Genomic DNA, 13,422 nt, shown 5'->3' with positions numbered 1-13,422 from the left:
TCGACGGGATCCACCACATCCGGTCCTCCCATTCCTCACGCATCGAGATCAAATACAAGAGCGAGAATAGGGAGGCTAAGACCATCTCCTCCCAATCATGAATTCTATGAGTAAAGGTAACGTTCCAATGAACCATACCATTTAAACACTCCCTGATATCTGCAATGGAAGCATCCTTATTGCTAGCAATATTGAAAAAACCAGGAAAAGAATCCTTAAGGGACATCTCACCGCACCAAATATCCTTCCAAAATTTAACTTTCGACCCCAAGCCAAGATCAAATCTAAAGTGGCAGTGAAACGACCTCCAACCCCTATAAATGTGTTTCCATAACCCCATCCCATGCGTTCCACGAGGAACTTTAGAGCGCCAACCGCCCCACTGAATTAGTCAATTTGGAGCTTCCCTAGAATCAATTATAAAAACCAGTTTCACATAGTAAGTAAGCAATGTGGGACTTAGTATCCATGACCATCTCTTATAAACTACTCATCTCTATGTGGGCTACTTGTCTTTTCACAAAATGCAATTGGAGTGCTACAAACTCCCACCCTTTTAAGTCCTGATGTCCTCGGCAAAGTCACGTCATGCGATACTGACAATACCACATGGCATTGCTAAGTGACTTTGATATCATTATTAACAACTCAGGGAAACGCGCTACCCACATCTGCACTATCACTCCAAAAAGACTAGTAAATTTGACACTTCCCAAGAATCACTTACAAAACTCAATTACACCTAATAAGTAAATAATGTAGGACTTAGCACCCATATGCATCTCTTATGAATTACCTACTCTATTACTTATCAAAAAAAAAAAAAATGAATTACCTACTCTATGTGGACTACTCATCTCCTCCTAATATGGGACTGGGGTGTTGCAGTCTACTTCTCCTTAATTAGGGGGTCTCTCTTGTACATTTCATGTGTACTTCGATTGTGCCCTTTGAGCGTTTCAATAAGATTGAATTACTTACCAAAAAATATATTGACAAAATGTTACAGTAACAAACTAAACAACAAGTCTTGATTAATTAATTTTGACTTAAGGCCTTGATAGATACTGTTCAATGATTAACATTTGAGACGTGCATATTATGTAGCATTGAGAGTCATTATGCATGATGAGTCGAATGGTTTGTGAGATTTATTTTTCCATGATTTTCCCTAGCATATCATGCACATTGTTTGGCTCATACGGCATCAAGGGAAGTTATTCTTATTCATCAATTTTTCTCAAAGTTGACTTCCATTGTTAATATAGTTGGCACTTCCTATAAACTTAATGATGAATTACAATGTTGTTCAAGCAACTAAAATTGCATACTTGGTTGTTGTTGATGAACTTGAAACCAACGTAAGGCTTAATAGAATAGGAATTATAACAAGCTAGAGATACCTGGTGGGGATCTCATTTTCAACTAGTTTGTAGTTTTATAAGAATATTTGGTTCAACTTGTTCAGTTCTTAAAAACATTACTGATTAAGGAACCACTCAACACAAGGATACTTCCTTGTTTTATGATGCAATAACATTTTTTGCCAATTTTTGCAACATAAATCTCAAGACATTTTGAATCCTATTAATCTTGAGTACAAAATAATTTACCAAAATTTGAAACAATGTGGTTGGAATGCATTATTTGAGAATGTGAGAACATTTTGCGAATGCCATAAAGTTGAAAATTCTTTATATAAATATTTGACAAACAGTCTCATCACCAACAAGAATAGGTAACAGTTAAGTATCATTACTTGGTTCTTTTTGGTTACTAGAGAGGCTTCTAAATCAATCAAAATTGGCATGTTTGCAGTCTTGTAGAGAAATTTTATCCTCAAGATTTTACAACAAAAAGTTGAATAAGATTACTATTGCAGCACTATGAGTAGGATGTACCACACTATCCATATCTACAAAACTTGTCCACAATTTCTGTCATATTTCAAGCATTGGTACAAGTAGGAAAGTCCAAAATTTATTATCTGGTTGATATATTGATTCGCATAAGCTTGACTCTTTTGATTTCAATGGTAGCCACTATGCTAGCATTTTCAACTAAAAAATATGTTTAAAAAATACTTTGAAATAAAATGGAGAATGACTTTGTTTGGTTATCTATATTGAGAAGGACATTGTTCAAAGGTCCAATACAGATATGATAATCCAAGAATTTTTATTTAAAGGACCATCAAGTACAATTATCATAATTAATGTTATTTTTCTTTTTTCCCTTTCTTTTGTACTTCAATACTTTGAAGTTGACTAGATGCATTTTTGTATGTATTGATGGAGTAATATTATATTTTTTTTGGACATGTATAATGCTATTAAAAAAAATGCTTTTGTGTAAGAAATAAAAAGATTTAGTCATCAGCCAATTATTAGGAAAAAAAAAATAGCTTTTATTTTAGCATTATATCCCGTCCCCTAGGCCAAGATAAAAATCTTAGCTTCGCCATGGGCGCCATAGGCAATGGTTTAATTTCTATGAAAGCCACATAATTAAAATAAAAAAGCAAAATTGCGATTGAGAAGGGCAAACCTGGACCACTCCAGAAGGAATGAGGAGAAGATTGTCAACAGGTTCCTTCCGCAGGCAGTCCATCCATTCCTTATCAACAGCTTCCCATAATTTATCCTGAAAACGTCATCATTATCGTTATAATTATTCCGAGAGAGTTAGATAGATAGGAAATAGGCAATGACTCCCCCTTTGGTTGCTGAGAAAATGAAAAAGGAAAATTTGGTACCGTGAAGAAATTGACGACGTGAGCGTTCATCAAGAAGTCATAGGGCCTGAGGAAGTTGACGATGGCGTTGATCCATTGGAGGGTCTGTGTAGCAGTGTCGCACGAGTACGTGCAAGTCCCGGCCATTGACAACAACAGAGAAGTCGATACGATTGCGTACGAATCAACTTATACCATGTATTATCACGTGCCAGAATTTTGGCCAAAAAATTTTTTTTATCTCATCGAGATACCATCTAAATAAAGCCCTTTCGAGGCTCTCATATTTTTCTCCAATAAATTTTATATTTGGTCTCTATTCATATACATTTTAATCTAAATAAAGCATTTTATTTTGATATTAAATAAGTTTCACTATCATTTTTTCGTCAAAATTAATGGTTTATCATTGATCATATGTGTCTCATTTAACATGCCAACATCAATGACAGCACTCAATATCAATGTCATGTTCTCAAGTATAAGGTCATTCATAAAAAAAATAAAAAAGAGCAAACCCACATTTTAGTAGTCTCCCAATTACGCTTGGACTTGAGGCTCTGGATCCTCTTCAATTTATTTCAATTGGAGAGAACCCGGTTGATGGGTAGGATTTATTTAAAGCAATCTATGGTTACAAAATGAACACATCAATTTCTTTAAAAAATAAAAAATAAAAAATAAAAAATCGAAGGGTTAAGTAAGAGCGTATCTTGGTAGAGACCCTTTTAATGGTAAAAAAAAAAAAATCAAAGATTCAAAACTATCGCTCTCTTCTATTCTTCGCCAAACGAAATTTCGCCCCCAAAATTTTCCCATATCTCCTCCCTCCCCTTCTTCCTCAAAATCTCCAAAATCGACTAGACGATTCAACAAATCAACCATCCAACTAACACTGAGTCTCGAACCACCAAACACCGCCGAGTTTCAGGCAACGATCAATCATAGACGGAAAGCATCATGCAACGCCGGGCCACGACCTTAAGCTGCTAGCCCACAAGAACCATAACATCACTGAGCCCATAGCCACTTTACACAGCTGAAAAACCACAACACGCCCGCTGGGATGATTTTTGTATGATGAATATGATAAAAATGATCATGTTCATAAAGACACAAATAGTGGGACTGAAAAGGGATGACAATAAACAAAGAGGTGCAGTGGAGGCCCTTGGTGCTACTGCGGAAGCTACTCGCTATGCCATCTGCGCAATAGTTCTAGTGGCTCTACTCTGCGAACGTCCACGTTTTCTCCACAGTAACACACTCTCTTCACCACCTTTATCCTCTCTTTATTCAAAGAAAATTCAAGGCTTTCCATTTTCTTGTCTAGGAATTTTCGCTCTCCTTCTTCAAACTTCTGTGATCTCCAACTATTCCAAAATTTTAATTTTTTTTTTTTTTCATGTTTTTGGTATCAGTGCGATTCGGATTTAGAATATGTTGCTGAATTTTTGCTTTACATAGTTCTGTTTTAAGCTCAGGTATGTATTTTTATTGACTTATAAGCATAAACGTATTGAGTACCTTTTTTTTTTTTCTTTTTTTTTGGCTCTTATATTTATGATTTGTATATCAATCAAGAAAAAAAAATCATCTTAAATATTAGCATAATTTTCAAGAAGAATGTACCAAAATGAAAGAGAGTGAGCTTGTGAGACTTTGCGTTGTTCAACAAACATTTTGGTGATAGTATTTTATACGCCCATAGAAGACTAACACCCTTGTCATGTATAGTCTCTTCTATACCCCATAGTCTTCTACAAAAATTGTGTAGTGTCAAATATTTTGATGCATATGGATGATATAACTAGGGCAGGCAAAACAGGTACCTGAGACTCGATTACGACCTGCGAGGACCCGTTACACGATTAACCTATACACGAACATGACTCATTTAGCTAACGGGTCAGCGGGTCTGACACGATTATAACACAAAAAATAGCCAAGTAACCCCACACAACCCGTTTAACCCGTTTTAAATAACCAGGTCATATCAAGTAGACACGACCCGACCCATTTAAAAACCCTAAACCCTAAATTAAAAAAAGTCTTGGACTTTTAATACAATTTTCCTTAAAGAAATCCAAAACTAGTTAAAAACTTAAAAGTAAATAATGAAATTAATAATTAAATAAATGAGATTGATTCACTCAAAGACCCAAACCATCTGAATCGGATTTTCCCTTGCGTTTTTTGCCTTTTCTTCTTCTCTCCACAATTCTTTTCTTTGACTATTTACTCTCTCCCTCTCTCTCTCTCTAATACTTTTCCTTCTAGGGTTCTTTTCTTCATCAACTCCTCCTTCCTCCTCTCCATAAATTGATAAAAGTCTCAACCTTTCTCATCTATTATCTTCAAGCTCACTCAGCCACACATACCCACAATGGCAAACATCACTTTCCCACACATACCCACAATGGAAAACATCACTTTCTCTTCTTCTTCTCTGGATAACCCAGTGGTGTCAACCGCATCTTCTTCCTCTGGAGCTCCTGAGGACGCCATTGAAGACGACTGCTTGGAGTTGGGTGTTGGGGGGCTAGGTGTTGGGGGCTGTGTTGGCAGTCAACTGAATGGCTGATGCGTTAGGGACCTTAGGGTTAGTTTTTTTTTTTTTTTTTTTTTTAAACGGGTCTTGCAGGTTCTTCCTCTAGAGCTCCTGAGGACGCCTTTGAAGACAGCTGCTTAGAGTTGGGCTTGGGGGGGCTGTGTTGGCAGTCGGCTGAATGGTTGAAGCGTTAGGGACCTTAGGGTTAGTTTAGTTTAGTCTTTTTTAAAAAAAAAAAACGGGTATGGCGGGTCAACCCGCCAGACACAAACAGTAACCAAGTCTTAATCGGGTGACTGGGGGGCTGTGTTAGTCGGCTGAATTATTGATGCGTTAGGGACCTTAGGGTTAGTTTCGTTTAGGTTTTTTTTTTTTTTTTTTAACGAGTCTGGCGGGTCGACACGTCAAACACGAACAGTAACCGAGTCTTAATCAAGTGACCCGATTAAGACCCGAACCTGATAAGGCCAACCCAATACCTATTTTTCGTGTCGAGTTCGCGGGTTGTGTCAAAATTGCCAACCCTAATTTAAGCTAGTGAGAAAGGTAACTTATGATTTACTGTTCAATTATACATCTGCTATGCAGCATATGATTATCTCAATTTCAAGATTGGGCACTGAAATTTTAACTATTCGATCAAACCATTGTTAATCTTAGAAGGCACAGTACTAGTCGATCAATGTTGTGTCAAATATTTCGATGCATCTAGAATTGTTTAAGGTTCTGAATTTGAACATGCCTTGGACAAATATGTTTGATGTCACTTGTCCTGTTGATATTGAGTAAGATATTGACTACATATTTTTGAACGAATTTGTTACAATTTTTAATACAGTGTTTGACTAATGCAAGTTGTGGTGGGGTTTCTATGTGTAGTGACCCAAAATAATTAACTATGCTTAAGACAACTTGGTTAAGGGGTTAATAGGACTTTGAGTCATGGACAACTAGAGAGGCATTTTCGAAATTCTGGACTTTCTAAGCTACAGTACACGAACACTTGTGTGGGCGACCACACGAGTGCTCGCCTACTACAGTACACAAGCACTCGTTGACTTTTTTGTTGACCGATGGATTTTACCCAATCGTATACTTGAAAAGCATTTTTAACTCATAGTGAACAGTACATGAGAGGTCAACCTAATAGTACACTAGCGCTCGCACCTTTTCAAAAATTCTCTTACGAAGCTCACAGCTTTTCTACCCTATAAATACCCCCCTTTCCCACGCCCGTTGCCACCTATTCTGTCATTTGAGCCTTAGAGAAACCCTAATGAGTTGATTTTTGAGTGCTTGTGAGGTTTGTGAGTGTTCTTGGAGAAGGAAGAGGTTTGGAACTCTTGCTATCTTCTAAGGTGACTTCTTAATCCTTCTTTCATGCTTTTCTAATTGTTGTTACTACTCTCTTAATGTTACAAGTTTTAAAGATACCATAATAAGTTCCTGTACCATTTTCTTGTAAAACCAAGAACGATTTCGAATGGTTTTTAACCCACCCTTGTTCTTCTTCTCTGTAGAAGGTGCATGATAATATATTTTGCACTTGGATGTGCCCATTTCTTAACAAATCCAAGAATGTTTTCAAAAGGCTTTTTAACACCTCTTTGATTCTTTGTATTGTATTTTCTTGTAGTGCTTGTGTTTATTTTAAGCCTAGGAAAGGAGACACCCACCCATAGCCTTAGATAGAAGCATATGAGCATTTTGGGGATTTCTGGCCAAAATCATAGCCCCTGGCTGAACGCTCACCCTAGGGAACGAGCTCTCGACCAGAGAGCAGGTTACACACCCCTTAGCCCCATAAATGTGTACAAAGGTCTTAGAAATCCCTTTTTGTTAGATGAAACCTTGTAGAGTTCTCTAATACTACTTATGACGATAAGTCGTGTTTCGTTATAGCAAGGATTCGTGATGTCGAAGGACTCAAGCGAGCGTACGAAGTAAGTAAGCACTTACAAACACTTGCCTCAAAAACGTTGGATATGTCTGCTGACTCACCACAAGTATGATATGAGCATGTCTACTTTGTGTAATAACTTGGTAACTGCTTTAATAACTAGCCGATAAGATGCATTGTATGACATGGTACACCGGTACGTGCGATATAATGGCCATGGGCTTACTATATAGACTAGATTCTAGGGTCAAATGTGTATGTTGTTATATGGACCTTGGATCCAATAATTGTTTTATGACTTGCGCAGCCTTAACGGGTGATAACTACAAGACATACATTATTAGTAACGTAGGCCACCCGAGGTCAGACACCGCCAGGCTGCTAGTGTTATAGACGGTAGTGTACAATAGTCGTGGCACCGACATTGTATTACAGTTCCCTCAGGACAGCATCAACCCTGTTAAGAAGGGGTAATATCTCGAGTAGACCATATATGATAGTTATAACCTATAAAGCATTATTTTTTCTACATTAAAATACTTAGGCGATTGCTGCCGGGAGTACACCACCCTTTATCAAACCAAAAGATATTTTCAAGGTGTATTAACAGAGACAAAAACTCTTTTCAATGTTTACCAAAACTGCACGTTTATTTCTACTTAATAATTGGGCTCATGTCATACACCATCGTGAGGTTTACTTAATAAGTCGTTAGACTTACGCAGTTATTACTCTTATAGGAAGCTTGTTCCTAGAGCCTAAGAGTGGTACGGTTGCCACTATAGACTTTGCTTTAAGATCTTCATGCTGTTATCAAGTTTGCTTTATATTATAGTTAGTTGCTTCATGTCTTTAATTTGAGGACTATACTTGTACAGTAATGATTTATAGATTTCTTAGATTTATTTCACATTCCTATGCATTAACTCTGATAATGCTTAGAGGGGTGGAGATAAGCGCCAAATGTTGCACATTCAAGCCTCTAAATTTACGTAAGTTAATTTCTTAGCATTGTTATTTGTTTGTTTTTGTTTTGTTTTTGTGTTTCAGGTCTTATTTGACAAACCATTGAAAATTGGGCTTAAAAGGGCAACAGGCTGAGCATTCTGGAGCTAGGATCGATTGCAGCACTCCTGAGATCGAGTGCAGGTATGCTCGAGCGTCTTTGGCCAGAGATCGAGCGCATGCCTGTGCTCGTGCGCACAATAGTTAAGCTCAAGCGCACAATACTTCGAATCGAGCGCACTCGGGCGTGTATTGCACGGCAGAAGTCCTTTTCCAGAAATGCAAGCAGCCGGTCCCCACCAGAAACTTCAGTTGACAGAGTTGGAGGAGCTGCAGCAAGATGCATATGATAGTGCTTGCCTTTATAAGGAGCGAACCAAGGCTTTTCATGATAAACATATCTTGCCCAGGATATTTGTACCGGACCAGAAAGTATGGCTCTTCAATTCCAAACTCCGGCTTTTCCCTGGGAAGCTCCACTCCAGATGGGACGGCCCCTTCATAGTCACCTCAGTATCGCCCCATGGCGCCGTCAAATTGCAGGACCCAAAGGATGGCACTCTGTTCAAAGTCAACGGTTAAAGGTTGAAGCCTTGCATCTAGAACTTCGAGCCAGGAACAGACGTGGAATCCGTCGATTTGATGGATCCCGTATACTTTTGTGATTGAGGCACTGGCACCCTGGGCTCGAGCGCACCCCCTGTGCACTCGATCCCAGAACACGGACCTGCGCTCGAGCCCACTCTTTGTGGGATTGAGCGCAGAAGCTCCACACCTACACACACTTGCACGAGTACGCTCGAACGCACCTTCTGGAGCGCTCGAGCGTACCCCCGCCCATCCATTCCAACCTCTGCGCAAGTGAGATCGAGCGCACTCGTTCAGAGGTCTCACGTGACCTTTTTAGGTCACGACCCCCTTTTCTTTCTCCCATTTCTCACCCAGTGCCACACCTCCCCCACACCTCTTTTTTCCCCCACACCACCTCCCCACCGCCACCACTCACCACCCCATCACCGCCGTACCCTCTACGGCCACCGAACCACCCAACGCCGCCACCACCTTCCCTTCCCCACTCTTTTTTTGTTCCCTCTCCGTCGCCTCTCCTCTCCCCCAATTCCCCTCCTCCTAAACACCCCACCGTACCCATTTTTCACAATTTTTTTGTAGATTCAGCATTTTTTTCTTCTTTTTACAGGGGTTAAGCAGCCGAGTACGGTGGTTCTCCACCACTTCCCTTTTGAGGTGCCCACTAGCTGTTCGACAAAATGCCTCAACGAAGCACCATCATGCTTCCAGCCCCTGCTTCCACTTCCCAGTCTTCCCCCGCTCGGGATACCACCCCTGAAGCCCCATCCCAGCCGTTACCACTCCGTGGGAAACAACGGAAGCTTTTCTTGGAAACGTCATTTGCCGTTGACACCATCTTCCAAAGCCTCCAAGCAACAAAGTGGGCGGTCAAAGAATGCAAACGACGCGGCCTCACCGCAGTGTTCCAGCCAGTCAGCCCCGTTGCTTACGAAGGCCTGGTCCGAGAATTTTATGCCCATCTCACATTTGATTGCACTCGGCCGGGCATCCTTTCTTCATCAGTGGCGAGCATGGACGTTGAGCTGACCATAGACGACATTGCTGCTGCTTTGCAATGTTCTCATGCTTGCCCATCTGATATTTTGGCTCGGGATGGCTCCCCTCGGTACTCTGACCTACCGACTGATCTTACACTGAAATATATTGTGGACGACATCTGCAATGGCCGTTATACCGATGATGTCCGCAACTGTACAAGCAAAGTTCTGTTGCCTTCCCGACTGTGGTTCGTGGACTTCGTTTTGCAGCGGAATGTGTGTCTAGTTGGACACAAAACTCAGCGGCGCGGCTCCTTCCTTGCGGCCCTCTATGCCTTTTAGAGTGGCTTTTGGATTTCCATCCCTCAGCTCATTTGGGATCAGATACACAAGTTCTGGGACGGGGCGATTGTGCAGTGCACTCAGGGTTTGTCTTCTTGGGGAATTTCCTTCCCTTTTCTCCTCACCCATATCCTTCAGACCCGAGGCATTGAGGGTACACCCGCAAATGGGCCTATCTCTGCTCACCCTCAGTTCGGCCTGATCCAGTGGAAAGAGAGTTGTTCCACATGCCGAGACGACGACGGGAGTCCGCAACAGCTAAGGTCGTCAGGGAGGCTGCTGGGCCTATCCACAATGAGCCACCTGCAACTGAGACGGTAGACAGAAAGGGAGCGGCGGTGACTGTTACTATGAGCATGTCACAATATGAGTCCCTCCACAAAGAACTGCAAGAGCTCCGCTCTGAGCTTGCTACCCAGAGGGCGGAGGACAGAAGCCGGGCAGATGAAAGATTTGAAGTCTAGCAAGAACTGTTGCGCGCCATTTTAGCACGGCTGCCACCTGATTCAGGGGCCTCTTCTTCTGCGCCACAGTGATAGGTCAGGTACTTCTATCCCTTGCACTGTTTTACTGTTGTTTTCCACACACTGAGGACATTGTCCGTTTTCAGTTGGGGGGTGTGGGCATTCATGTTAGTTCTGAGCATGCAATTAGATTTCATGTTGTGATTTGAAATGCATTGATGGGCTTCATATGACAAACACATGATCACTTGATTAAGGAAGTAAAATTGACTTACTTTCATTGGCAGCATGAAATATTACTTGTTTCAATTTAATTTTCACAAGCACACTAGCATGTAGTCTGTAGGGCATAAAATCTAGAATCAATAATGTCTGGTTTCAATATTTACAATGTAGTTGGGTAACTTATTTGGAAAATGACCTTGGCATAAATTAAAAAAAGAAACTTTCCACCAAGTAACCGGACCTCTTGCCTCATTAAGCAGTGTGTGTTCGCGTCACAAAGTGAGAAGTTTGCTTTGATTGGTAAAAAATAAAAATAAAAATAAATAAATAAATAAAAGAAAAGAAAAAAAAAATAGCTTAGCTTTGTAGCCTTTTTGACCCGAGTTAGTAAGTCCTTAGGGGTGACTTTACACCTAATGCCCTAAAACCATCTGGTTTGGGAGTCATTGGCCTAACGCTCGATACATGAGTCAATTAGAAAGCTTAAGGGAGCTAAGTGACAAAATAAAATAAAATAAATAAAAAAAGGGAAATTTTTGCCTTGGTTGTTTATCCAATAGGAAGTCCAATGAATTTCGAGTATTGATCCATGCATGATTGAGATTAGTTTTGAAATCCCTTCACTATGTGTTGAGTTCACATACACTGGTTGAATCCTGTAATATCTCATAATTGCCATGATTGAAGCTAAGTTGTAATTTCCTGAAATTGTGAAGATAGTGTTTGTTCTATTAAGCCTACCAATGAATGAGAACCACGATGGTCATGACATTGCATCCTTGGGAACTACATGGTTATAAAATGTTTGTGGGTATCAATCCTGGAAAACCCTCACGAGACTTCACTCGTCCTCTATGGAACTCCTAGGGGTTTAAAAGGCTTGCTGTATACGCTAAACGCAACCGTACATCCCACAAAAGCTGGATTTATCTTTTTAGTTTTCACTTTGTTTCTGTTTTGTATTGCTAAGCGACTAGCAATATGTAAGTTGGGGGATGTGATAAGCGCCGAATGTTGCACATTCAAGCCCCTTAATTTACGTATGTTAATGTCTTAGCATTGTTATTTGCTTGATTTTGTTTTGTTTTTGTGTTTCAGGTCTTATTTGACAAACCATTGAAAATTGGGCTTAAAAAGGCAACAAGCTGAGCATTCTGGAGCTAGGATCGATCGCAGCACTCCTGGGATCGAGCGCAGGTACGCTCGAGCATCTGCGGCCAGGGATCGAGTGCATGCCTACGCTTGTGCGCACAACAGTTAAGCTCGAGCGCACAATACTTCGAATCGAGCGCACTTGGGCGTGTATTGCATGGCAGAAGTCGTTTTCCAGCATGGATTTGGTTTTCAGTCTCCCAATTGGACTGGAGACTGACCTCCGGTTTTCTAAGTATTTCTAGGGTTTGTAGAATAGGGCTCTAAACATTGTAAACAAACACACCGCTTTCTAGAGTTTAAATTTCAGTAAATTGTCTGTGAAGCTTAGAAGATAATGAGCAGCTAAAGCTAATTGTGGGGTATTGATGTAACCCTTTCCAAGCACAATGGTTTGATTGTATTTAATTTCTAGTTTTCAATTTAGGCATGTTGATTGTATAACTCTGAGGATTGCTATAATTAATTTATGATCTTCATATTAAATGCAATTTTTCTTTAATTCCAATTCAATATTAGTAAAATCTTTATCTTGTCTTAGAAATTATTTTACTATTATTGAACTCAAATCATTCTTATTTTCTGTGATTATAAGAATGATGGTTATACAATGGTTCTTAATTGGCATGCAATCAATATGGATAGATAGACCATACCTAGGAAAGACGGATCGTACTACACCCTAGTTTAGTGTAATTTAGGTAGGCGATCCGTGCCAACCAAAGATGGGTTATGCTATTCCGTTGATTGTATGAAATTATTTTCATATGTTTTCTTGTTTAAATTATAACATACATAGAATGAATTACTAGAATTAAATATGGTTAACCATTGATGTGCGGATAGTGGTGAAATCAATACCCTACTCTTTCTCTCATATATTTACTTCCTTTATTCCGTTTATTTTATGCACTTTAAATTCACACAAACAAATCATTCTCTTTTAAATTAAGTTAACTTTAATCTTTGAAATTTTGATAATTAAACCTCTGCAGTCCTTGAGATTCGACACCCTCAATATAGCTGTATCCTACAAAGATTCGTTCTATTGCGAGTGGTTATTTTTATTATTGATATTTTTTGTCACAAAAATACCACATCAGGTGGTACCCTATTTAGCCACCAGTTGGTTAAACTGGGGCGATTGCCAGTAATCCTGCTAGGCTGGTCAAGGCCAGTTTTGGGGGTGTTACTGTATGGTATCAGTGCGTACGGTCTTGCCGACCGTAGCGAACAATCTAAGAATAGGCCACAATACCCTAAGTATAAATCTTAAGAGACTGGAGCATAAGGTAGACCTGGGTTTTCTGATGATTGTTTGATTGAGGGCGGCCTAGGATAACAACCTTCTTGATTACTTAGTATAGGATTGAACCAGATCGCCTAGACTGTGTCACAAGCAATTGATCCAACTCTACACTCAAATGCACGATGGGTGCCGACGCTGGGCAACTGTTCGAGAATGGCCAACTAAGCTCGAG

At 40.0% G+C, this 13,422-nt stretch overlaps 1 protein-coding gene across 2 annotated transcripts in view; it reads right to left on the bottom strand.

Moving 5' to 3' along the window:
- The window catches only part of LOC132176164 (S-adenosyl-L-methionine-dependent methyltransferases superfamily protein), a 49,106-nt gene extending 46,202 nt beyond the window's left edge, over nucleotides 1-2,904 (bottom strand). For both annotated transcript variants that reach the window (XM_088515061.1, XM_088515062.1), the window contains exons 1-2: nucleotides 2,756-2,904; nucleotides 2,548-2,643 (exon numbers count right to left, since the gene is read on the bottom strand). In XM_088515061.1, the coding sequence (XP_088371187.1) occupies nucleotides 2,548-2,643; nucleotides 2,756-2,881 (222 nt within the window). In that variant the 5' untranslated portion in view covers nucleotides 2,882-2,904. The remainder of the gene's footprint in view (nucleotides 1-2,547; nucleotides 2,644-2,755) is intronic.
- Nucleotides 2,905-13,422: the final 10,518 nt, after the last annotated feature.

This window comes from Corylus avellana, chromosome 3 (genome assembly GCF_965113065.1).
Source record: "Corylus avellana chromosome 3, dhCorAvel1.hap1.2, whole genome shotgun sequence".
In the NCBI taxonomy this organism is placed as follows: domain Eukaryota; kingdom Viridiplantae; phylum Streptophyta; class Magnoliopsida; order Fagales; family Betulaceae; genus Corylus; species Corylus avellana.
Note: the sequence above shows the minus strand (reverse complement) of the source record. Positions and strands in the feature narration are given on the sequence as shown.